General features: G+C 42.2%; 1 protein-coding gene across 4 annotated transcripts in view; it reads left to right on the top strand.

The window, feature by feature from the left end:
- Window positions 1–27868, top strand: part of LOC125461422 (uridine-cytidine kinase-like 1) — a 120783-nt gene that overhangs the window by 35836 nt on the left and 57079 nt on the right. For 2 of the 4 annotated variants that reach the window (XM_048550180.1, XM_048550181.1), the window contains exons 1-5: window positions 12340–12616; window positions 19625–19818; window positions 24777–24883; window positions 25344–25514; window positions 26641–26712. In XM_048550180.1, coding sequence (XP_048406137.1) covers window positions 12549–12616; window positions 19625–19818; window positions 24777–24883; window positions 25344–25514; window positions 26641–26712 — 612 coding nt within the window. In that variant the 5' untranslated portion in view covers window positions 12340–12548. Of the gene's footprint in view, window positions 1–12339; window positions 12617–19624; window positions 19819–24776; window positions 24884–25343; window positions 25515–26640; window positions 26713–27868 lie in introns of those variants that run through there. The other 2 variants (XM_048550177.2, XM_048550178.2) reach the window with 1 other exon arrangement.

The raw sequence follows: 27868 nt of genomic DNA, 5'->3' as shown, positions 1-27868 counted from the left end.
TTTGACATTCCCTCCCCACCCAATTTTTCACTATATTGTGCAATTCTCTTCACCACAACACAACAGTTCCACCACTTCCACCCTCTCCAGTGCACTGTTTTCACAACTGTCACCATTTAAATTTAGAGTAATAGTTTGATAGTAAAATGTGGGGTATGCAGGATAGATTGATCTTAGTAGGATATTAGGTCGGCACAACATTGTGGGCCGAAGGGCCGGTGCAGTGCTGTACTGTTCTATGTTCTAAATGTCCCATTCTCTGTTATTGCTGGAGCAGTTTTTAAAATCAGCCAAATACTGGATTGTCTTCTAAGATCTTTTCTAGGATGAATGTTTGTTTTTAAAAAGAGACCAATTTCTTGGCTGTTGTAATCTGATAGATGGCAGTGCCTGCCCACTTGCCAGTCCCTCCCCCCAGCATTCTCATGTTTTTTCTGTAGCCTGTGCTGCAGCTACTGACAATGGGGGTCAAATGGACTGAAGAATGTGGTGTTAATCTAATTGTCTTCTTCTGTTTGCACTTCTTGCTGCATCCTTAAGTACAGGGGTTCAGAAGATAAGCAGAGAAGGGGAGGAGACAGCCAGGACTGCAGATGCTGAAAGCCAGAGTTAATAGACATGAAGCTGGAAAAGAATAGCATCCAAGGAGCAGGAAAGTCAACATTTCAGGCTGAAACACTTTATCAGGACGGGGGAGTGGAGGGGAATCCAGAAGGAAATAGAGACGGGGATGGGTCTGGTAGATGGGATGTTGATAGGTGGATGCAGATGGGAGGTTATTGTGATTGGTAAGTGGAAAGGGTGGAGTGGATAGATGAGCAGGAAGATGGACAGATTAGGTCAGGTCAGTTAGGTGAGGAGAAGGGGGAGGGCTGGATACAGGATAAGGCTGGGGGTGGAGGGATTTGGACTTCACCAGCTTCAATATTGAGGCCATTGGGCTGTGAGCTCCTAAGACAAAACATCAGGTGTTGTTCCTCCAGTTTACATTTGGCCTCACTCTGACAGTGGTGGAGGCCAAGAATGGACATGTTGCCAGTGGAAGTAGGAGGGGGAATTAAAATGGATGGCAATTGGGTGGTCAGGTTGGTTGGTGCGTGCAGAATGCAGATGCTGTGTGAATTGAGCCCTGAGACTGTGTTTGGTCTCCCTGGAGAAAAAGAGGTCTCGCTTACATTTCCAGCCAAGAAATGTGGATTTTCTGGTTAATGATGTTCACCAATGGTCAGAAGGTTGCAATTTTGCAGGATATAGAGTCTGCGAAAAGTGAGGTAGGCTTGCTGAGTTAGGGCTACCCCAGAGCAGGAGCCATGAGTCAGATGCATGCAGTACCCCTTTGTTACATTGATCCAGTTTGCTCCATGGGCAGAGACAGCCCAGAATATTATTATGAAGTCTCTTTATAACACTGTAGTTACAACACAATTGGAGTTGTCTTTTGTCATTTATTAGACGTGTAACTTTGCTGCCCTTATAAAACTGTTCATTTTTGACTTTTCACAAGGAATGCCACAGGAGATTTGCTACTAATTTTTAGACTGGTTGTTTTTTTTGCAAGCTTTTTGGGTACTCCTACATTCCGTTCTTTGATCAAACTGTTTATTTGAACAGAATTCAGTGCAAGTTCAATGAGTTGCTCTCTATATAATTGTTTCCTGGAAAACCAGAATGTTTACACTTTGTCTGCCTATCTGTACTTAAACAGACATATCTCTGTGGGTATTGCATCAATTCCAGTAAAATTTTGTTGTTACAACATAAGTCCCGAGCAGTATGATTATGCATCCTCCAAAGTATTCCTTATGAAGCTACTATTTTAAATTTTAAATTTTTAAATTTTATAAAATTGCAAGAACTTGGGACCATGTATTTAATTGTAGTAAAGTGGAGAAGTGAAGGAGGGTAGATAAACTGTTCTGAGTTCTGCAGACAATAACTCGGAGGTTTGATGGTAAAAAGAGGGTCTGCATTGCTTCAGGATGCAAGTGCATAATACTCACTTGTGTACAAAGGCAGTTGCCCCCTCCAATTTGATTTCAACTTAATTCCCTCCCTGTCTTTTCCCATCGTCCCCTATATTTGTTATTATTTCACTATTCCAATGGGAAATGCTTTTCACTTGATGTTTTCATTTGTGTATTTTTTCCTAATCAACCAGTTCCGAGATGTGATTACACAACTCCGGAGCAGAAGGGACTTGAACCCAGGTGTCCTGGCTCAGAGGTATGGATACTAGCCTTTGATTACAGGCATTCACATTGAAAAGTGAAAGGAAATGGGTATCGCCTGTGTTTTTTTTTCTGTCTGCCTCTCCTGAAAAGCACCAGGCTTCTGTTTTAAGATACAGATCATATGCAAGAGATAGTAGGAACTGCAGATGGCATTTCTGAAGAAGGGTCTAGGCCCGAAACGTTAGCTTTCCTGGTCCTCTGATGCTGCTTTGCCTGCTGTGTTCATCCAGCTCTACACCATGTTATCTCGGATCATATGCAAACTCTGTTATCATTGAATGTAACTCCTGTCAAGGGTAACATTGGTCAGTGCTGAGGTTGGCAGCAAAATGTTTACCTCTTTTGTGTGCAAGGCCATGGAGGTTTATTCTTAAAATGCTGTGGCCAGAACTGAAAGACATAGTCCTGGTTTAAATGTATTCAGAGATCCCATACCTGCTTGTGATGGGTAACTTTGAAAAACGTGCCTTAAAATAGCAAGAGGGAGAATGGGAAAAGGCAAGAGAATGGCACTGGGTCATTATGCTCATTTGGAGAACTAGTGACATGACAAAGGGCCAAATAGCTTCTTTCTACGCCCAAACAGTACTGTAATTTTGTTGTGATGGTCCCAAAGTTAATGTGTCTATCAGTTTGCTGCCTAACATCTCATGACAAATGGCCACAGATGAATATTTTTGGAAGGATGTTGGACTGGAAATGAATTGCAGGGACAAAGGGATAGAGAAAGGCATTGAAACCGATCAGAGTGCTCTGCATAGAGGTAGCATGGATTGAATGAGCCAAATGACGGCCATACGTTTTCTTCATGACTGAGTTACTTCATGGAAACTGAGGACGAGAGAGAGAGAAAGTATGAACTCGCCCATCTATTCCTGCAAATTTGTGACAGAATGTTTCTTATTAACTCTTTCCCACCATGTAACAGCCACTGCCAACATCTGAAATGGATGCTAGTATAATGCCTGTAGTTAGAGACCTGTGGCCAGCTGTAGTGTAAAAGGGACTCACAAATGTGTGTCTCCAGTAACCAGAATTAGACTCTGTACTATACAACTATACTCAGGTTTCCTGAGCTTTTGTTTTGTCCAGATCCAAAACTGCTCTCTCTCTGTTACTGTAGAAGATTAAAGCCTGGTAAGGCCTTGATGAAGAAAACATTCTGGATCTCTATATCCTTTTGTTTGGATACTGATAAACCCAAACTTCATAATGGGTGGAGAATTATTTTTTTCATAAAAGGGCCAATTCATTTTGGTTTGCTCAAAGGCTCTACTTGCTGGCAGTTTCCCTCGTGTGAGCAGATGAGGAGGGGAATCTGTCGAGTGAAATGAATCTTTCTATGCTCAAACAGTACAGTAATTTTGTTGTGATGCCCCCTCCATAATATTGTTCAGAAGTTTGATTTGTACTTTATTTCTTTGGTATCTTTCTAACCAAACCTACTTCATTGACAAAGTTTCAAGATCTGACTATCAATTCTACTCACTCCTTTTGTAGCATGGTATCAGATTTGTGTTGCCACTCGTGAATATCTGATGAGGACATTGTACTATGATTAAGATGCCATATAAAGGCAAGTGGTTGTTTTCCACAATGGGATGTAAAAGAACTGGTGCCGGTAAAGGATGTTCTAACAATCCAAGAAATTCTGCAAATTAAATCCCAACCATTTCTAGAAGGTGCATTCATGTGTATGTGACTTGCCTGATATATGTTAGAGCTGTAATACAAGAACAGTGCTATCAATTACTGCATCCCCAGCTCTCTGAACTCAACCTCAGCCAGTCTCCTTTTCTGCTGAATCCAGACTTGATGAGTTTCGTAACATCCCGGATCACCCTACAACCAGACATAAGGTCTTTGCCAACACTGTGAAGCAAAAAAAATTACATTAGCATGAACAATATTTGCTTCTGAAACAGAATACTTTTACTGTAAGAAAGTAGATATTTCTTCAGAAAATGTGCCAAAGCAGGACACAGCCACATAAAAGGAAAATAATGAAGAACTGCCCAAAGAGATAAATGAAGTAATCTACTAGATGATAATCTCCAAGTTAGCACTGCAGCCTCACAGCGCCAGAGACCGGATTCAATTCCAGCCTCGGGCAACTGTCTGTGTGGAGTTTGCACGTTCTCCCCGTGTCTGCGTGGATTTCCTCCGGGTGCTCCTCTTTCCTTCCACGGTCCAAAGATGTGCAGGCTAGGCGGATCAGCCATGCTAAATTGCTCGTAGTGTTCAGGGGTGTGTGAGTTATAGGGGGATGGGTCTGGGTGGGATGCTTCAAGGGGCGGTGTGGACGTGCTGGGCCGAAGGGCCTGTTTCCACAATGTAGGGAATCTAATCTTAAAAAAAAAATCAGTGACTTGGATGTTTTGGAGTGTAAACGTTTCTGTCAATAGGCATGTCACAAGTTTCAAGCTATGCCTAAGGGCAAAATATTATCAACGTCTTGTTTGATAAAACATTTTACTCACAGTTGACAGTTCAAATCGAATTTCCAGGGAGCTTTGCACTTAACATTAAACATATACTATAAGCAACTGTCTAACAAGGAGGATACAAAATACTAGAAAATGTTTAAGTACTTCACAACCAAAATTTGCATTCCTGAGCCAAAAGGCAGCATGTATTAATATCGGTCTCATTCAGAAGGTTCTAGAGATTAAAGAAAATAAGGTCAAAGAGAAGCTGGTGGTAAATTTACAGACTGTAGCTTATAAGCTTGTGGGAGAGCTTGCACAAACAACAGAATCTCCTGAGTTTGGTTACGTTGGAATTTTTAAAATGAAATGGAAAGCTGAGAGCTTAAAGGTTTGGCTGAAATTTTTTTCACTTATTGAAAAGAGACTTCGGTTTCAAGGAGGCAACAAAGAAACAGCAACTGAACTGACTAACAGAAGGTAGGCATGATTATAAATACAAAATGGAGCCATTTGCTGCACAGCATCATGAACAACAATCTAATCCAAATTCAAGTCTGTCATTAGGGACTGAAGTGCTTAGGAAAGGACACGGTCAAGCAAAATGCCGGATTTTTTTTCCCCCTGATTTCCAAAGAACAACCCCAGCAGCAATAAAAGATGCCATATCAAACAAGAATAAATCTCCTATTGAGGAAGTGAATAAAATGGTCTCAGCAATCATTCAGTTGCTGGGGGTGAAGGAGAAATCCCGAGATGTGCAAGAAGTTATAAAACTATCTATTCAGCGTTGGTAGAATGAGAACCAAATTCCACCAATACAAATTGAACTTGTGATGCATACAACTCCACAGAAGACACCACTACAGGATACATGTAATGTGCAAAGATCCAAAATACTGTAAAGAAAAAAAAATACTTTAGCAGGTACCACGCTTAAAGCTATAAAGAGTAAACTTACATCTACAAAGTCCTCTTCTGAAAGAAGAGATTAGACGCTTTCCAACTCAAAAGAGAACAACCATCTGAAGAGAACTTTTTTAGAGAGAATACTGCAACATTAAGGTTATCTTAATTTGTGAAATCAGTAGAGGGGGGAGAAAGAGAGCTGTTTGTTTCTGGGTGTGAAATGATTAATACTTGATTGAGTGCAGAAAGCATCACCCATTGTTATTTCTTCGGGACTAGATCAATAAAGAAACAGCTTCTCAGGGCACGATCCATGGGCATCAGTTGCACTCACCCCTCATCCGTGGATTTTGGTATCCAAAATTTGCCAACCCTTGTCAATCTTCGTTGCATTTCATGGCATCTCTCCATTCTATTTCAAGGGCACTTAGGAAGAACAGATTGCATTGTAGCTCATACAAGCGACAAACTTTTGGAAGGCTGCTGAAAGGGAACTTTGCATGCACTGACAGCTTATGGATTGGACCAGGCTGCCTTTCAGGGCTAAGATAATAAAATGTGAGGCTGGATGAACACAGCAGGCCAAGCAGCATCTCAGGAGCACAAAAGCTGACGTTTCGGGCCTAGACCCTTCATCAGGGCTGCTCACTTGCTCTCTTAGTGCTCATTCACTTAGTGCCTACTCGTATGCCCTTGGCATCCATGCTTTGCCTTGTCTTGCTGAAACTATTTGGGTGTTGGTGCTTCAGCCAGAGTTAAACCCGATTGTAACTGCCATATTGACGTGCTATTATGCACCAACACACAAGAAAAGCTGCTTGGCTGTAGGGATCTATCTGGGCCAGGGAGTATGGGGGGAACACTTTTTTGTCTGGAGATGTCAGTCTAACACCCATAGCACATGCCAGCGGCTTATGTAGTACAAACGCTGCATGTGTATTCAAGTAACCATGGCTGGACTGAGGTGCAGAGTTCACCCTTTTTTTATTGCAGGCAGGGGCCTCACTGTCAGTAGGGGGTTCCAGTACCATCAATGACCGGCATAGTCTTCATACTATCCAGGAGTGTGGCCGCAGTCACTCATCCATTTGGGAGAGGCACAGTTAAGGGGTATGTCCAACAATAGCCTGTGGAGTGGGTAATGGTCAATTCTGTAGAGCCAGCACAAGCAATCAAGGGAATCCTGTATCAAATGAGGAGCTGCATAGACACCAGTCAGGGTGTCAGGTCAGCCGTATCTAAGGACTGTTGCTTGAAGTCAGTCAAGGGCCTGGCAGCCCGTGTGTTCTTTGTTGAGGGTGCAAGGAGGATTTGTAGGAACACTTGAGAGATTCCATTACCATAGGGCTGCGTGGTTAAAGCTCGTGGGAATAACAGGAAATGTGTGACATGGGAAATTCAAGGTGTATGGAGGTTGGTGGAGCGCGGTACACCACAGGAGAGGGGCCTTTTTGGCCGTGGCCACCACCGGTGTCCAAGGTGAGCATGCAGGACTGAGGGGGATTATTAAACTGTAGTGTCAGGACTTGGGGCAAAGAGGACACAGGGAGGCAATGTTCAACATGATGGATTTCCACATGGTAGTGGATCTGGGCGAGGGAGTGGGAGGTGAAGGAGGACATGGAGATTTGGTGAGGAGTGGAGGGATCATCTGGTGACAATGTGGAACCCAGTGCTGATGATGTCTAACACAAACTGCGTTCTGTACCATGACTTGCACTTTTCTAGATGCAAGATGCAACAGGAAAATGTCCCAGCCATCTTTTGAATCAATGTCCAGGATGGGCAGAGTCAGAGTCAGTTTGATGGGCAAAAGTGCAGGTTCCCATCTACTGGATGCCAGAATATTTGAAGGAGCAAATACATGAAGCATCCACTTACAAACTGCAGCTGTATTTTAATTTGTGATCACTTCATCACCCATTGGCAATGTGTGTAGAGTGAATGTGTTCCAAATTCAGTGCTGGAACAGACAATTTGTACGGTCCTGTTGATCCTTGTGAATTGGTCATTGACTTGCCAATGATGCAGAAGTTAATGGCATTAACTTTTTAAAAAAAAACAATTTTGGCCAAAATTGACCTATAACTTGCAACCCTTGCAAGGGTACTGAGGGAGACAGGCATCATCAGTACATCATCTATCTTGAAAGTATAGTGATGGACTTTACGAAAAGTTGAATGATTGTGGGTCAGCAGTGGGAAGTGGGTTCGAGTGCAATAGACATTCCCTTTTTGAGGTAGTAGGATGTTGGTCACTCAGCCGGCCATGCATCTGCACCACGGCACTGTACACAATGAGCTGGAGTTGAATAAACGATAGGGACATGATTCTTGTAATGAGCATAGTGTGTCTCACTGTTTTAAGGAGTGTGTTCCACTCACTTTATTTGCAGGATATGCCGCCACTGACATCAGGGATAAGAGCCTGTTTGCCCTTTTTGTTCTCAACATCGGTAATTTCCAGCCAGAGCCACGTACCCAGCCACAAGTGGGATGTTGGTTGCTGTGGCTGCTGTTCTCGTGAACTTGGATTCGGGAGGACCAGGACCAGGGCCAGTGATGGGCCCAAGAGCAGCAGGGGAGGGAAGGTGCTCCCAGCTTGAGCAGAGATTGTAGCCACAGAGACCTTTACAATGTTTGGGGACTGCAGAATGACCTGAGTTTTTGACCCTGGCTCCACCTCCTGGGGACAAGTGAGTTTGAGTGCCAGTACGGGCTCTGTATGCCCCGACACACTGTGTTGGATGCTGTAGTGTGGGCTGAGGCCTGCCAGAGTGTGAAGCCAACCTATCCCAGAGCCTGTGAAGTTTTTGGGAATTTCTGTGGCATGCTCCTCCCAGAGAGTGACAGATGAAGCTGTGCGGAGTCCCTCTGTCATAGGCGCACAAATACATCAGCACAGTCGCCATTGCAATGGTGCAGTCAATGCTGTGGCACAGGCAGTAGAATTCCAAATTAAGGCTGGCTTCCCTTGGGTATAATGTGCCATAGACTACAGACATAGCGTTGACAGGGCCATAATCACAACATTCCAGAGTTCATCAACAGGAAGGGCTTCCATTCCATTGATCTGCAGATGATCTGTGATAATCATTTCTGCTTCCTGGAGGTGTGTGTCCACTTCCCTGACAGCTGCCATGACTGCTACATCCTGGAGCAGTCTTACATAACCAGTGCATTTGAAAGTGTAGGGGCCTTCCAGTGCTGGCTATCGAGAGACAAGGGCTACCGGCTGACCAGGTCTTGTGACACCATTATATACTCCCCTGGCTGAAGTTGAGCTCAGTTGCAATGCTGTCCATGTTTCAGCCAGGGCTGCGAGGGAGGAGGCAGGAGGGCTGCTGAAGATGCAGTTCCACTGCTTGGACAAGTGTGAGGATGGCCTCCAGTATAATCTGGACAGTGTGCTACATAATCCTAATGAACTGTACTCTGCACAATTGGAGCAGGTAACCAGTTAAGGAACTGGGGGAACAGGAACAGTCTTCTGAGGAGGAGAATGAAGACAGGCTGGAGGAGGCTGTCCTTGTCTATCAGTGGGCTCAACTGCACTGCTACAAGCCAGACAGTACCCAGATACCATCACGAAATGTAGAATAATCATTGATCATAATGACAGCTTTTGGTTTGCATTGTGGATGCTCTTGCTATTAGAGGGAAGTGCAGCGAAGATTGCCTGGGATGATAGACTGACCACAGAGGAGAGGTTATGTCAGTTAGGATTGTATTCACTGGGGGTTAGAAGAATACAGGGGGAATATCATTGAAATACACAAAATTCTAACAGGGCTGGAGACATTAGATGCAGAAGGATTGTTCCCAACAGTGGAGGAGTCCAGATAAAGGAATTTTTAGGACTGAGATGAGGAGAAATTTCTTCACTCGGAGAGTGATAAGCCTGTGGAATTCACTATGACATCCAAAATATTAGGTATTTTCAGGAAGGAGGCAGTTAAAGCTCTTAGGACTAAGGAGGTTCAAGAGATATGTGGGAGAGAGTAGAATTAGTATTGTGTTTGATCAGCCCTGAACATTTTTGAATAGTACAGCAGGCTTGAGGGGTTGAAAGGCCTATTTCTGCTCCTATTTCTAGGTTTCTTTGATTTTACTTACCAAAATATTGTCATGCTTCCTCTTTGCTTTCATACATTCCTTTTTTAATTTTACCCTGCACATTTTAGATAATGCTAGGCATTATTCAGTATTGAGCTCATTATATTTGACAGGGTTTTTTTGCCTTCTCTCACTCTGTTAAGTACTTCTGACTTCTGTAGGTAGAGAAATCAAGGTTACAGAGTGATCAGAGATAATGGGAACTGCAGATGCTGGAGAATCCAAGGTAACAAAGTGTGAAGCTGGATGAACACAGCAGGCCAAGCAGCATCTCAGGAGCACAAAAGCTGACGTTTTGGGCCGAGACCCTTCATCAGAGAGGGGGACGGGGAGTGGGTTCTGAAATAAATAGGGAGAGGGGGAGGCGGACCGAAGATGGAGATAAAAGAAGATAGGTGGGGAGGTAGGGAGGGGATAGGTCAGTCCAGGGAGACGGACAGGTCAAGGAGGCGGGATGAGGTTAGTAGGTAGGAAATGGAGGTGCGGCTTGAAGTGGGAGGACGGGAGGCCCCAAGATGACTTTCCATATTAAGCAGATGTTCACCTGCACACCTGCCAATGTGGTATACTGTATCTACTGTACCCGGTGTGGCTTCCTCTATATTGGGGGAAGCAAACGGAGGCTTGGGGACCACTTTGCAGAACATCACCTCCGCTTGGTTCACAATAAACAACAGCACCTCCCAGTCGCGAACCATTTTAACTCCCCCTCCCATTTCTTAGACGACATGTCCATCATGGGCCTCCTGCAGTGCCACAATGATGCCACCCGCAAGTTGCAGGAAGAGCAACTTATATTCCGCTTGGGAGCCCTGCAGCCCAATGGTATCAATGTGGACTTCACAAGCTTCAAAATCTCCCCTTCCCCCACTGCATCCCAAAACCCGCTCAGCTCGTCCCTGCCTCCCAAACCTGTTCTTCCTCTCACCCATCCCCTCCCCCCACCTCAAGCCGCACCTCCATTTCCCACCTACTAACCTCATCCCGCCTCCTTGACCTGTCCGTCTTCCCTGGACTGACCTATCCCCTCCCTACCTCCTCACCTATACTCTCCTCTCCACCTAGCTTCTTTTCTCTCCATCTTTGGTCTGCCTCCCCCTCTCTCCCTATTTATTCCAGTTCCCTCTCCCCATCCCCCTCTCTGATGAAGGGCCTAGGCCCGAATCGTCAGCTTTTATGCTCCTGAGATGCTGCTTGGCTGCTGTATTCATCCAGCTCCACACTTTGTTATCAAGGTTACAGAGTGACCCTTTTTTTGCCTTTTTGTGTGAATATCTTGGCGTTGATCCCATTTTATTTCCTCCTTGAATATCTGTCACTGCTCAGACTTTGATTTACTTTCAAGTAGCTGTTGCCAGTACACTTTTATTCTCAAATTCTAACTAGCTTTCCTTAGTGAAATGGAGTATGTTTTCCTTTGCCTGGAAAAATACTCACCCAAGGCTCCTTTTGCAGCACCTTCCAAACCTACAGACTCTACCACCTGGAAGGGAAAAAAAACAGATAAAGGAGAACACCTTTCCTGTTGAGTTTACTGTGTACTGGCTGAAAAACGCTCTTTGAGATGTATTTTACAAATTTGTGTCCTTGATGCTTTCTAAACTCATTTTACCATGGGTCACGCGAAGGTAAATGTAACTATTTACTGTCCTTTTAGTTTTAATATTTTCCAACAATCTACTCCTGTTTACCATTCAATACCCTTTTGATTGCAACTGCTGTTGAATCAATGATGACATTCCACCATAACATTTTTTTGGATGATTAAAATAACTGTTGAAGTTTTTGATGTACATTTCAACTAATCAGATACAAACACAGCTGAATTTGGAAATGAGAGCCATTTCATGTCATGGGTTTATGCATATGCCCCCTTATCATTAACAAAAATGAATCTTCAGAGCGATATGCTCATTTTTGATTGTAAGTCACTGAGCCTGATATCTAGTAAATTGTTTCATGTTTTCCACAGAGTCATAGAATCCCTACAGTGTGGAAACAGGCCATTCGGCCAAATAAGTCCACACCAACTCTCCGAAGGGCATCCTACCCAGACTCAACGCCCTACCCTATCCCTGTAATCCTGCATTTCCCATGGCCAATCCACCTAACCTGCACATCCTTGGATTATGACAAAACCAGAGCACCTGAAGGAAACCCGCAGACATGGGAGAATGTGCAAACGCTGCACAGGCAGTCACCTGAGGCTGGAATTGAACTGGGCCCCGGCACTGTGAGGTAGCAGTACTAATGCACTGAGCCTCTTTGTCTAGTATGCAACTTCTCAAATTTGGTCACGCATACTAGGGGTTCCTAAAGGGACTGTCTAATATAATGATATGAAACACTCTTTCTAGGCAGGGCACAGGGGTTTATATGGGAGGCCACACTTAAAGCCTGTAATGTTATAGTGAATTATAAATGTTTGTGATAGTGACCATTCAATTTTTACTTCAGGTTTGTTGTTTATTTTGGTCGTATTCTAGTCCATACCTACCTCAAATGATCCATTGCAACCAAATGTCATATGCTGAAAATGCTTACATAAAAGTGGGCAGTGTATCAAGAGTCTTGCACAACAGAGATTGCTATTAATATCAGGTAATGAACTTAATCTCTGGGATATGTTATCCTCTTATGTGTTTTGACTGCTGTTGGGATGAGAGAGTTTGGTTTTCACTCCTTTTTTCTAACAGAAAAGAGAACCAATGCCTTTTTCTTAAATCTCCCGGTATATAAAACATGCATGATAAAGCCCATTGGAAAACCTAGCCCTTTAGCCGCCTTAGTGCAGGATAAAACAATGAAATAAAAACCCAGAATTCACTCTACAGCAACATAGCACAAACAATCCTGTTGCAATTAGTATGAGCTCTCTCCCTGTTTATTCTGGTGCCAGGATATCTGGATGCTGGTCTCTGAGGTCAGATAGCAGGTAAGCATGACTTTTGTCTCTTTATTGCATTTCAATGTATTTTGGGGGGTGCAGCTGTGCTCTATGGCTCGCCTTAAGTTGCCAGTTTTTTTCTGTTGCTGGTTTATCACTTCAATTGAAAATGTTCAAAGAAATGAAACATCAAGTAAATAAATTAATATTTGGGTTTCTGTAGGGATTTTCATGGTCATTGAGTTTTAAAGTGTTTTAGTTGAAAGTATTTCCCTGTGAGGGGATGGGGGAGGGGACAGAAAGGGATATTGCCAGGTTGTGGACAGTGTAAATTGATTCTAACTGGCGAGCAAGCCAGCCAAGGCATGATGAGTATTATAATTACCATTACGCAGAACAGCTGAGATTTTGATGAACTTCTGCATGTTGTTGAGTCAGTAGCAGCTATGGGTCAAATAAAATGGAGAATAAAACAATGTCCTATTTAGCGAGGGCATATCAAATATGTTTATAGTAAAGTAGTAAAAATAATATTCTGTGTAGAAGACATAGGACAACTGACAATTTAGTTTTGAAATATAAGCTGATGTATGTAGCTCATAGAGCTGTACGGAATGGAAACGGACTCTTTGGTCCAACTTGTCCACACTGACCACATAACCTAAATTAATCTAGTCCCATTTGCCAGCATTTGGCCCATAACCCTGTAAACCCTTCCTATTCATATACCCATCGGGTGCCTTTTAAATGTTATAATTGTTTGGTGTAACAGGTTGGCTTCTGAGGGCAGCTACTGAAATTCAGTTTCTTCCTTTTATTATTGCACATATCTCTGCTTACCTTTGGTGATGTAAAATCTTCCATGAGCCACGTTTTCTCCAGTAAAACATTAGAATTATGGAAACCAATGTTTTCAGCGCTCATGAAAAGCCGTGGACCCTTGCTCTGATTCCAGTCCCTTCCCAGACACCACCTCCGTCTGAACCAGAATATTTGCAAACTCATCATCCTATACAAGCCCAAACTGAATTGTCAATCCCCATAGTTTGCCTATCACAAAACCAACTTCTACCTTCTGTATAATCATCTCGTCTCTGGTTCCTCAGTCCGTCTGCTTCCTGTCATCTCATCTGTGGTTTTGTCACCTCCAGACATGACTATTCTCTTAGCCAACCTTCCAATTTCTACCCTCTATAAACGTGAGCTCACCCAAAACTCTGCTGCACATGTTCTATCCTGGGCCATCCTTCTTTCTGATCTACATTGTCTCTTGATCCTTCAACCAATCGCTGGGTCTTAATAAATTTATCATTTGTAAATGTGCCATTTTCTGAGGCGTGAGACAAGTGATAGATTATGGGCCACAGGTTGTATTTCTATTGTGCTTAATAATTTGCATAGAATATCGTGTGGCAAAGGGTAGTCTCAACTGAATCACTTGCTGAACTGATTTAAAGTCACAGTTTACTACAATTGAGTACTTTTTATACAGTTGCTGAAATTATATACTTATTAATTTCTTTGCAAGTGTTTTAGGCAATTCATTTTAATCTGTTGTGATGCTATAGACAATGCGAAGATACAAATCAAAATATTGCAGTCATTGGCAAAGCAACAATGCTTAATGTGGATATTAAAGAAAGCTAGCTGTAAAGTTCTTGTGATCTCTGTGATGTAGATTTATTTCCTAGCACTAGTTTAATTCTGGCACCCAGTCAAGAGGCTTTCTCTAGGCATTCAGCAACAGTGATATTAGAAGGGCCTAGGCCCGAAACATCAACTTTTGTGCTCCTAAGATGCTGCTTGGCCTGCTGTGTTCATCCAGCTCCACACTTTGTTATATCGGTTTCTTCAGCATCTGCAGTTCCCACTATCTGTGATATTATCAAGCAGGTTGAGTAGCCAATCACACTGAAGTATTATGATCAACAACAATCCTCCAAACCAGGCAACATCCTGTTAAAACTTTTCGGTATCCTCTCCAAAGCTATATATCCTTCTGGTAGTGTGGTGACTATTGCATACAGTTCTGGGTTGGAGAGGATACTGAAAAGTTTATCAGGATGTTGCCTGGTATGGGAGATTTTAGCTATTAAGAGAGGTTGGATAGACTGCACTTGTTTTAACATGAATGCAGGAGGTTGAGGGGCACCCTGAAAGAAGTTTAGAAGATTACAAATGGCATGGAGAGAGTGGAAAGTATGAGGTTTCTTCCCAGGGTGGAGGGATCAATTCCTCGGAAACACAGGATCAAGGTGTTTTGGGAGGACTGGAGTTTTAAAAAAGATGTGCGAGGCAAGTTTTTCACACACAGGATGCTGATTGCCTGGAACGTGTTGCCAGAGGAGGTGGTGGAAGCAGACGCAATAGCAGCATTCAATAAGTACCTGCAGAAATACATGAATAGGAAGGGAATAGAGGGATACGGATCCCCTAAGTGAGGACAGTTTTAGTGTGGAAGCGCAAAATGTGTTGGTGCGGGCTAAAGGGCCTGTGACTGCTGTATTGTTATTGGTTCTTCATTTCATTAAACAGCAAATCAAGCAGTAGAATGCTATGATTATCCATTAATTTTAATTTATCAAGTGTAGAATAAACCAGACTTGCACATCAGAGGGAGAAGCTCATCTTAACAATGTGTGTTATTTTTAAAGAAGTGTTACTTAAAATGTTATGAGGGTTTCTGCTTGATCCCAACCTCTTTCCCCCCTACCCCCCAACTCAGCACCGTACATGCAGTGAGTTCCAGATTCCCACACCTCTGAGTGAAAAAAGTTTGTCTCTTAATCTGTCCAAAATTTCCACCTCTTTACCTTTAAATCTAAGTCCCCTGGTCAATGATCTCTCCACCAAGGGAATGTTTTTCTTCAGTGCTACCAAATGTATATCACTCATAATTTTATACATTTCAATCATTTCCCTTGGATCAGTCTCCTCTGCTCCAAGGAAAACAACCTCAGTTTATCCAATCTCTCTTCATAACTAAATCTCTCCAACCCAGGTAAACCTCCTCTGCACCCTCTCCAGTGCAATCACATTCTTCCTATAATGTGGATACCTGAACTGTAAATGCCACTGTAACTGCACATTAGCTGTATCCTAACCATTGTTTTATGCAGTTCCAGCATCACCTTAATGCTCTTAACATTTATGACTGAGCTAATAAAGGCAAGTATCCCGAATATCTTTTTAACCACTTTATCTGTCTGTCTCACTGCCTTTGAGGTATGGGTGGATATGCATATCAAGGCCCCTCTGATCTTTTGTGTTTACTAGGGTGCAACTGTTGGTTTAATGTATTTCTTGCTTTGTTTGTCCTGCCCAAGTTTGCCATCTCAAACTTATCTGGATTGAATTCTAATTGCTGCTGATCGGTCCATCTGACCATCCCTTCTATATCATCCTGTCATTCTAAGGCTATCTTCATTACTTACCACTACATTAATTTTTGTATCATCTGCAAACTTAACTGATCAATCCTCATACATAAAAATTTTAAATCATTTACATTTTCCACAAACAGCAAATTCCCAACCATGAGCCCTGCAGAGCTCCCCAACGGACACAGGTTTTTAAATCACAAAAAAACCCCTTGATCATCATTATCTGCTTCCTGCTACTAAGCTAATTCTGGATCCAATTAGCCAAATTTTATTTGAACACATAGCATACGCAAAAATTGTATCAGGCTCCCATCCAGGAACCTATGGAAAGGTTTTGCAAAGTCCAAGTAGATAAAGTCAAAAGCATCGCCCTCATCTACAGACCTGCTCACCTCTTCAAAACAAAAAAATCAAGTTGATCAGATGGACTTGACAGAAGACTCTATACAACACACAAACAAGATAGCCTTGCCTGACTCCACATCTGATCAGGATGCTTTCTGATTCCCACCCGTTAATTGAGACTGCAGTAACAATGTTGGTTTAGAGCAGTCAGATCTAATTGGGGATCTCCTCCCCAAAGTCTGTTTTGGAGACCACGTCCCACATGTAGGTGTGACATTGTACTACATGGTTACATAGTATTTCCAGCATGGAAACGGATCATTTGTGTCAACAACTCCACACCAGTGATAAATCTCCTCCCACTCCTGTTCATCTGACCTTTCAACATTGGATCAGCAAGGGGGAAAACAAATAGCATTCTCTTAAATCTTTTTATGATAGCAACTTCAAATAGTCTTTGTGATAACAAGTTCCACGTTCCAATCTTATGGTTAAGGCAATTGTCCTGAATTCCAGCTGGCATCTCATATTCAAAACCTGTAAATTTGAGATCATTCAAAGCCCTCCTGTCTTTGCCAGCATCCCTGGCACTTTTCCTTGCAACCTAACAAAGTGCTACACCTGCCCCTATACCTCCTGCCTCACCCCCATCTCGGGCTCCAAGAAAACCTTCCACATTAAACAAACATTCACCTGCACATCTGCTAATGTGGTATATTGTATCAGCTGTTCCCGATGTGGCTTTCTCTACATCGTCAAAACCAAGCGGAGGCTTGGAGACCGCTTTGTGGAGCACCAATGGTTGGTTTGTGACAAACGACAGCACCTCCCAGCCGCAAACCACTTCAACTCCCCCTCCCACTCCTTGAACGACATATCCATCCTGGGCTGCCTCCCGTGCCACAATGATGCCATCCGAAGGCTGAGGAACAGCATCTGATATTTGACCTTGGAACCCTACAAACCAATGGTCTCAAGGTGGACCTCACAAACTTCAAAATCTCCCCACCCCGGATCTTATCCCAAGACACGTGCAGCTCATCCCCACCTCCTTGACCTGTCTGTCTTTTCTCCCACCTTTCTGCTCCTCCCAACACATTTGACAAACACCCATTCCCACTTCCTACCCACTAGCCTCATTTTCGCCTCCTTGACCTGTCCGTCTTCCCGCCCGCCTGCCCACCCCACCCCTCCTCACTGACCAACCCCCATCCCAACTTTACTGACTTCATCCCTGCTTCCTTGACCTGTCTGTCTTCTGTCCACCTTCTATCATCGCCTTCCCCTCTCTATTTATTTCAGACCCCTCTTCCCCTTCCCCATTTCTGAAGAAGGGTCTAGACCCGAAACATCAGCTTTCCTGTTCCTCTGATGTTGCCTGGCCTGCTGTGTTCATCCAGCTCCACACCTTGTTATCTCAGATTAATCATGGACTTGTTAAGACAAGTTCAAGTCTGATTAACTTGATTTTGTCCTTAAAGAAGCCACAAGAAGAGTTGATGTAAAAAGCTTGTTCGATTTATATGCTACATGGATGTCATCAAAGCTTGACACTATGTTAAAACAGAACACTTAGTTTTGGCATTGCAAGTGCATATCTAACAGGGCAATGGACTAAGATCTAGAAAGCGAGATTGCACTGGAAATCCCTTTTTAATTCTGGCCAGCCCAGGCAGAATTGGAAAAATGGCTGACTTCTGTGCCATGGTTTTTTTTATTTCCCTATGTTTCCAGATTCTCCAATAGATTTCTCTGCTTTGGTTCATTTCCTGGTTTTAGACTCAGCAATGTTCCCTCAGCTCCAGGACGTTGGATATTTCAGATTGGTGTGCTTTCCCACCTCTGTGCCGTGTTAATTGGCTGCAGTCAGAATTTCTACTCTTGACGGGGGAGAGCGGCCTGCCACACAGAGCTGCCAGTTGATCAGGTTGGCCTGGCAGCTCTGGTGCCAACAGCATTTGCAGAAGGGCGATCGCTCCACCCACTGCTGGGAGCACATCAAGTCCCACAAAACAAAGTGGCAGGAGACATGGCACAGGCAAGTTTGGGGTGGTTTCAGCATGACCAGGAGAGGAGACCTTGGTAAGTGGGTAAGAGGAGTGTGGGAACAGATCGCAAAGGCATGAAGGGACTGGTTAGAGGGTTGGGGGAGACCTTGGTGTTCTCCCTTCCCCTTCTGCCATGTTTCCCCTCCCCCAACACTGACCACTGTCTGACAACCTAAAAATTGCGGCTGGGCATAAATCCATGGCACTGGCCGAGATATTATTGCTAGATTATTAATCCAGAGACCCAGATAATGCTCTGGGGACCTGCGCTTGTACCTGCCATGGAAGATGATGGAATTTGGATTCAATAGAAGTCTGGAAATAAATCTAATAATGACCATGAAATAGTGATCATTTGTCAGCAAAACCTGTCTGGTCACTCATGTCCTTTTAGGGAAGGAAACCACCATCCTTACCCAGTCTGCCTACATGTGACTCCAGATCCAAAGCAGTGGGGTTGACTCTTAACTGCCTACATATGGGCAAAAAATACTGGTCCACACAGTGGCACCCATATCCTGGGAATGACCAAAAAAAGTTACTGGCCTCAATTGGGGAATGAGTATATGGATTTTAGGCCCTTCCAACTTTCCCCAAAAATTCTGGACCTCAAAAGCCAGAATATGACGGCCTCTGGCAACAGGTTTGCAGATGGTGGGAGCATGTAAAATTCAGCCATGGTGTTATTGGATAAGAATGGATCCTCCACACATTATACCTTCTTATTCCACCCCTGGAGCTGGAAATTTGTCAGTAATTTCAACAATTTTGATTTTAGTTCACACACTTCTTTACAGATTTTATTCCTTCGCCTGCTACCCACTAGGAGGTTGCCTATAGCATACAGTTATAAGGGTAATTCAGTTTTTATTTCAAACTCTGTACATTGTGTTCCTGACCTACTTGTGCTGCTGTGGCCGGGATCTTAAATAATATTACGGTGAATGCCCAAAAGCTAAGACAGCGTTCAGTTTAACAGAATCGTAAAATTTGCAGTAGAGCAAACCACTTTTTCACCAGAGATGCGACCTGGAAACAAACTCAGCTCTTGGTCTCACCTGCCTGGGGAGACTTCATCCCAAATTGTTTAAATGGCAGAAGCATTTTGACATTGAGATTTGATGAACAAGTTGGAGTGCTAAAGGCCAAATGACCTTTAATAAACCCAGTAGCCATTTGATATTTCTGATTTTGGAGGGAAAGAAAAGCGTCGGTGTTAACTGTATTATCTGTATTAACCACGGGAATAGCTATCACAATATTGTCCCTTTTTTTTGTAGTGGCAGCAGCGAAAAAGCATTGGACAGATTATTACCCCCTGTAACATCTGCTTTGTCATCACGAAAGCGAACAACTAGCCAGTGCAAATCTGAGCCACCACTTTTGAGAACAAGCACGCGAACAATTTACACTGCAGGACGACCTCCTTGGTACAATGAACATGGAACACCGTGCAAGGAAGCGTTTGTTATTGGTAAGAATGCACATCAGCCTTTGGGACAATTCTAGAAATGAGATTTTGATTTTTCAACATTTCTGATTGAAAGCTTTTTTGCAAGTATTGCCATTTATTCTGTTGCACCCTCCCCCTGTATTATGACCAAACTTCCTAGTTGTAAGTTTAAAGCTGACAATTACCATATTGGACAAAAACATAGAAAACAAAGAACTACAGCTGCTGGAAGTCTGAAACAGAAATTGCTGGAGAACCTCAGCAGATCTGGCAGAAGTGTTTTGAAGAAGGGTCACTGGACCCAAAACATTGACTCTGACTCTGCTTGCTCTCTGCAGGTGCTACCAGAACTGCTGAATATCTCCAGGAAATTTTTTGGTTTTGTTTCTATGTACTGCAGTTCTAGGGCAATTCACACAACCTAGTTTCTATTTGATGCATAAATTGCTTCAGAAATAAATGTGCTTCGGATATAGTGATTGAGCATACTTATTTTCCCTCGTTTGTTTTTTTTTTATAACTGGAGAATCAAGATGGTTCTGTTTTCTGTTGGCCACTCACAGCCTGTGAGTCCATACTGCAAGACCTAAAGAAATAGGAGGGGTATGCCATATAGTCCCTTGAGCCTGTCCTGCATTCAATTGGATCGTGTGGATTTTCCACCTCAATTCCAAAAGGCTTTAGTATCAGTGAGGCAGACACGCTTTGTCATTTGGAGCATCAGCTACATTTATGGTGAGTTTGGAGTCAGGTGGCATCTAATTGGGCTCAAGGAAGTTGGGCTGGCACTGTGGTGCCTTCCCACCTCTGACCCAATTAATTTTGGGCAAGAAGGTTCATGGATAGCCTTCATGACTCGAACATAAATTGATGCCTATTTTAAGGGATAGTAGGGTCTAGGCCGGAAATGTCAACTATCCTGCACCTCTGATGCTGCTTGGCTTGCTGTGTCATCCAGCTCTGCACCTTGTTGTCTCGCCAATTTTAATGACCTGATCCTGCCACTATTTGTGTTCGACCAGTTGCATATAGAACCATCACCACATCGGTACTTGCCCTTGTTGGGTTTCCTGCAGGTTCAGGAGTGAGGCCAAAGGTTGAAAAGTACTCAATTCTAGATTGAGGAACCAGGTATTGGGAAGGATGTGCCTGATGAGAGCCAGCCTTTCATTTTGATAGCCACTGTTATCACCTCCTCAATTTCCTTCCCATATAACACCCATCCTGTTCTCACCCCATTCCTGAAATTAAGATGGGGGCTTTGCTAGGAAATGCCAGCAATCCCAGTGGAACTGGCTACAGTGGTGACCTGCTGTCCTGTTATTGACCAGCAGCACACTCTTTAGCCTAAGAGTGTCATGACCCTGGGGAGAGTCTGACACTGACAATTTAACAGCATGGGGCCTCACCAAGAAGTGATGTGAGTCAGTGGCTCTCCAGTCAACAGGCAAGATGCCAATCACCTGGATTATATGTTACCCAATGTGTGGGATGGCTAATGGGTGTGGTGGTTAGCTGAGAGGTGGAAACGACAAGGAACATTAAATATTAGTAATTCACTAATAATGTCATGGTAAATCTATCAATTCTTTCGAAAAAGGACATGCTAGGAATAATTCCTGTGTTGCGTAATGAGCGCAAAGATTTTTTATTAACCTATTTTTCCAATCAACCTGTTTGAGACGTTATGACACATTTCTGGAGCGGTGGGACTTGAACCCAGGCCCCTTGGTCTGGGGGAAGGACACTACCACTGTGCCACAGGCAGGAACTAAAGTGGGGGTCAGTGTTTTCTCTGAGTAATTTTCTTTTTACAATACAGTTTCCAAGGCAAAAAGCTTTTCAGCACTAAAGTCTTTCACCAGACTTCGATTTAAATCATTTATTTCAACTCATTTGTTGATTTGCTTAAATTGAAAAATAAACAGATGGTGAATTATAGCACTTTCAAGCAGAAATTTAATATCTTAAAAGCAATGATTGATTGATCTAAACTTATTTTGATCCAAGATCCAACCAGTACTGTTTGTGACAATAGAGTGGCCCATCTGGTTAACTCAGAGTTCTTTAGGAATGGAAATTTGCCGTCTTTTTACCTGGTCTGGCCTACATGTAACTCCAAACTGCAGCCAAGTGACAGCTGAAGTGGCCTAACAAGTCAGTCTATTGTGCATTAAATCTTTGCAGAAAAATCAAGGAAATAAAACCAGACAGACCACTCAGCAGTGACCCAGGCACTAGAAATGACACTCTGCCCTATTGACTCCAAACTAATATCTGGCACTTGTGGGTCAGCTAGTGCAAAAACTAGCCCAGCAACAGCCCCAGGCATCATTGTCATAATCATCCCTGGGTATGTCCCATCCCAACAGTGAGGCAATTCAACCAGCAGTGGTGGCCTAGTGATAAATAATTGCTTTGCCAGCCCGCAGCATTAAATCCAGATCCAATGCAGTTTGATGGCTTTTAAATTCTTCTGTGCTTTGCTGGCAAGTCCAACATCTGTTACCCATCCTTTTCTCCCTTGAACTGAGTGGCTTTAGACCATCTCAGGGGCAGGTTAAGAGTCAACCACACTGCTGTAGGGTCTGTAGTCACATATAGGCCAGATTGAGTAAGAATGGCGGATTTCCTTGCCTAGAGGACAATTAGTAACTGAAATAAGTTATTACAACAATTGATGATAGTTATATGGTCGCCAGGAGGATAGTTTCAGATTCCAGATTTTTGTTTTTCTTTGCCGTGGTGGGATTTGAATCAATGTTTGCAGAGCATTAGTCTGCAGCCTCTGGATTATAAATCCAGCGATATTTCCACAACCCCATCACCTCCCACAGAATGGTGATCTCAGTCTCCTCCAGAGGTTCCCAGCATCATCATAGATGCCAGTCTTCAGCCAATTTGATTCACTCTACATGATATCAAGAAATAGCTGAAGGCACTCAATACTGCAAAGGCTGTGATAACACACAGGCTATAGAGCTAAAGACTTAAACTCCAGTGCATACCACTGTCATGGACAAGCTATTCTAATATAGCAACATTACTTGTATCTATCCAGTGATATGGAATTTTTTTTGCCACATATGGCCTACAGACAAAAAGCAGGACCATCTCAACCCACCCAGTTACCATCCCATCAGTCTACTCTCAATCATCAATGTAAAGTTATGGAAGTACTCATCAACGCTACTATCAAGCAGCACTTGTTTACCAATAACTTCCTCATTGACACTTAATTTGGATTCCACCAGGATCACTCCACTCCTGATCTCTTTATAGCCTTGGTTCAAATGTGGACAAAACAGTCGAATTCCAAAGGTGAAGTGAAAGTGACTCCTTGACATAAAAGCCATGTTTGGCTGAATTGGCATCAAGGACGCCTATCAAAGTTATTCTTTGGGAGTCAGGAGAAAACTGTCCACTGATTGGAGTCATACCTGGCACATAGAAAGTTGATTGTAACTAATGCAGGTCAGTCATCTCAGCTTCAGGACATTTCAGCAAGAATTCTTTGGTACTGATGACTTTCAGCTACTTCATCCCCAATGACCTTACCTCAAACATGAAGATCAGAAATGGGAATGTTTGCAACTGATGCCCCACACCATTTTTTACTTCTCAGATACTGAAGCAATCCATGTAAAATGCTGCAAGATCTGAACAGTATCTAGGTTTGAATTGACACGTGGCAAGCAACATTGCAAAATGTCCAACAAAAGACAATCCTACCTTTTGTCCTTGACATTCAAAGGCATTATCACTGAATCCCTCACTATCTATATCCAGGGTGGGGGTCTACTATTGACCAGAAACAAAACTGGACTCACAATGTAATTATTGTGCCTACAAGGAAAGGCCAGAGGCTAGGAATCTTGCAGCAAACACTCAACTCCTGACTCCAAAGAGCCTGTCTGCCATCTGCAAAGAATAAATTGAGAGTTTAATGGAAAACTCTCCACTTGTCTAAATAAGTACAAGTCCAACAGCACTCAACATCTAATACCATCCAGAACAAAGCAGCTGACATGAGTGCACCGTATCTACAAAGATTCGCTCCCTGTATCTTCAATGTTCAGTTGCTGCAGTGTGTATTATCCACAGAACCTACTGCAGAAGTTCACCAAAGCTTCTTACACAGATTCACTTTTGAGCCGATAAGTGACAAGTACCATTTGTACTACACAAGTACCAGGCAATGACTGTCTCCAATTAGAGTGAAGCTAAACATCATCCATTCAATCGCATTACTGTCACTGAATTTCCCACCATCAACATCCTGGGAGAAAGCAGCTCACTACCATATTTCTCAAGTCTAGTTGTTAATGAACATTAATTACAGCAATGCAGACAATTCCAAGTCTAATTATTTTTCTTTAAGCAAATTGCTTCTCTGAGTCATCAGTGCCAATTAGAGTGTCTGTCTCTGAAGATTTTCCTTACTTCTCCCTGGAACATTGTTTTGTCAACTGATGAATGGTAAGCAACTGGTTGGAGAGATCGTGCCCCGCCCAGATGATGCTGTTCTTAATGTATCTGACAATGCTTTGCCTTCCTTTCTAATTTAGCTGTGAATAAAATTCTCATTTAATATGCCTGGTTATATATAATGTTCTGTACTGCCACTCAGTGATAGGATGTAAATCCATGATTGCATTCTGTGGATGGCAAATCCCAGTTTCTGTGGTGTTGGTAGGAGAGGTGATCACAAAAAGCCATCTGTTCCCTGAAATGAATGAGGAGACAATCCAAGGTCAAAAATATATCCACTAACGTTTTAGCTGTGCAATTTAAAATAGCATTTTCAGAAACAGAAGAGTAAATCACCAGCCCCTCCTACCAGCTTAGGAACTGTTAACAGCAAAGAGGTATTGCAAATAACTGAGAGATTAAAAATGATAATATTTTTGAAGAGGAATATATCTTTTATTACTGTTCCAAACAACTATCAACCACACATTATTGTGTTACTTCTTCAGGGTTATGTGGTGGCAGTGCTTCAGGGAAAACTACCGTGGCCAGGAAGATAATAGAAGCTTTGGATGTTCCCTGGGTTGTGCTTCTGTCTGTGGACTCCTTTTACAAGGTGTGTTTATTTGTGACTTTGAAATGGTAGTTCCTTAACCTCTTGCTATAGGACATGGTGCAGAGGGGAGTGGGGGCTGGTGCACATGCAGAATAGCAATCCTTTGGCGAATTCCTGGATTTGTAACAGTACACTGAGAAGGAAGAGACCTTCATGTTTTATTGTGTCCTATATTCATTTTTCTTCAAAATCCTGCCATTTAGATCTGAATTTAAATATTACAATGTAGCTCTTTTCTTATTCAAATTACATCAATACTATACTCTGTTCTACTTTATTTTGGATTGAACCCACTGGCAGTGTAGTAGTAATCAATAAGGGCAGGTTTTACAATGTAGTACACCTAGCAGTGAGTTTCATGCACTGGGAATTCAAATTATGTGACATCATATCTATTCATATAATTCTTGCAGTTGGCTGTATAACTCTCAGCATCTTTTGTTTTTTTTTTGTCCTGTAGGTACTTACTGAACAGGAGCAAGAACAAGCTGCCAAGAATGAATATAATTTTGACCATCCAGATGCATTTGACTTTGGTCTCATTGTGTCCACTCTCAGGAAACTAAAACAAGGAAAAAGCGTAGCAATCCCTATATATGACTTTACATCACACAGTAGAAAGAAAGAATGGGTAAGCATAATGCACAGTGTAACAATGATTGCTATAAACGAGTCAGTAAGGAAAATTAAGAACTGAGGCCTTGCTTTTGTCATTCCGAAAAGAATCGTATACACCGATATGTGTACTTGTAGAAATTCAACATTTTTTTCTCTTCAAGATATTGCATATGTCACAATTGTAGTCTTTGTGTTGTTCTGGGAGTCCATGTGAGGAAAAATATTACAGCCATGGAAAAGAATTAAGATTCATTGGAATATTACCAGCAAAGTGATACTCTAGTTTTATTAACATGGCATTTATAATTTGCATGTATATTCAGTTCTTTGTCACGAGTGGATGTTGAGGCAGTAGTATAAGTATAATTTAAGAGGTTGAATAAATATTTTAAAAGATTTCATTAATAGAATTTATCTAAAATGCGCAATACTATTAAGTTGCTAAAACAAAACAGCAACACATAATTTTCTTCATTGTGTTTTGCGATTTTAAGCCCTGGGATATGCTTCCCTATCATTAACATTTCCAGATAACTAGAATGTTTTGTAAAACACTTCAAAACCTATTCAGGGATCTTGCAGTATTAAGCTCCCTTGTTGAAGCATAGAAAATGGATTTGTTTACTTTCCTCTGTGTTATGCTAAAAGTGCATTGTAAAATCTGGAGAAAATTAACATGAAAATGTAACTTCTGTTCTTTTATGACCAGGTATTTTGAAAATTACCTTTTAAAATATGAATAAGATTACAATATTTTAGTTCAGTTACATTATCACTGTACCTGAAATAATAATAATTGAAGACTGAGTAGTTTATACAGAATGAAGGAAATAAGCTTTGTAATTTTGTAATGGGATGTTAGTGTAAAAATGCCAACATTCTGATATTGGGAAAATGGAAGCAGGCCGAGGAAGAGGAGAAAATCGTATTTGTGTGAAATGTTACATTTAAAGGTGGATAAGGACAAATTGTTTAATTGTTCTAATAAGGATAAGTCATTTTCAGCTGGTCTTTCAGTGATCTTGAATATATGCTATGCCTTAAAAATCTATAATGCAACTAAGGCTGCTTTTTCTTTTAAGAAATGTTCATTTCTTTGTTGCTACGCACTGATTCATAGGATGTTTTTTGTGCCTCAGAAAACATTATATGGAGCCAGTGTGATAATTTTCGAAGGTATCATGGCATTTGCTGATAAAGAAGTATTGGAGGTGAGTGCCGTTGCATTAACATTGTACTTTTGTTGAGGAACTGCAATTTGTCTCAGTTTCAACTGAAAGTCAGCGAGGTGCCAACAATGCCCAAAAATGTGAGCTTGAGGCTTAATCTAACTTGGGTTTTGGGCTTTGTCAGTTTCATACTGATGAGCTATGATGCCAATCAAGATTCCCAATACAACTCACCTTAGGAATTTCAAACTGACTCTGGTGCTGAAAAAGCCCAGAAGGACGGTGAGGTGAGATGGAGGGACAAGCATGAGCCAGCATGTGACTTTCAGTATTTTGGTAGAGATGGCAGTATAATTCATAGAATTTCTAAATTTAAAGTTTTCCTCTTTATGCTTAAATCACTCTATGACATCACCATAGCCTATCATTTGTGATCCTTTCCAGAGTTACAAACCTCCCAAAATCTCCTTATCCCAATTCTGGACTTCAGTACACATTTTTTAAAAAGCTTCCTTAAAAATCATAATCACATAAATTGAGCTTTCATCTGTCTTGCCTTTAATGTACGGACATCTTGTGACTATGTGAACCCAGAATGGATGCTAGCTGTAGTACCAGTCAGCTACCAATGCTTAATTCATATTTCAATCAACATAGAACAATACAGAGCAGAACAGGCCCTTCGGCCCTTGATATTGCGCCCACCTGTATAATATCTACCATCCGCTGAGAAAAAGAACAGGAAATGACATCACCAATGCAAGAAATGACATCACCAACCCAAGGAAACCTAAACAGATAAATAGAAAGCAGGACATAACACCAGCGCTTCACCGGAGGCTCACTGATGTTACCTAAAATGGTGATGAAATGTCTGAAAACTAACCTTCTAGCTCAGTGAGCAAACTCACATCTGGAATATGTACCTGTCTTAGCTCTGGTTGAATGTAGATTTCAGTTGCTTCTTCCACCATGGAAAAACAAATGTTTTGGTCAATGCGTCAGATGTATAACACCAAATCAGTGCTCTCCATGAATCTGTGCCTGATTCTCTGATCATGCTACATTTTTTCTCAGATTTAAGGTTCAAACATCAGTTCAATTTAATATTTGAATTGTCTACACTAAAAGTAGAACACCAGGACACACACAAGTTTGGAATAGGCCGTTTGGTGTCTCATGTCTGCTTTGCTATTCA

Source organism: Stegostoma tigrinum, chromosome 19 (assembly GCF_030684315.1).
Source record: "Stegostoma tigrinum isolate sSteTig4 chromosome 19, sSteTig4.hap1, whole genome shotgun sequence".
Taxonomy (NCBI): Eukaryota; Metazoa; Chordata; class Chondrichthyes; order Orectolobiformes; family Stegostomatidae; genus Stegostoma; species Stegostoma tigrinum.
The sequence above is the reverse complement of the archived record's forward strand: the minus strand, read 5'-3'. Positions and strand labels throughout refer to the sequence as shown.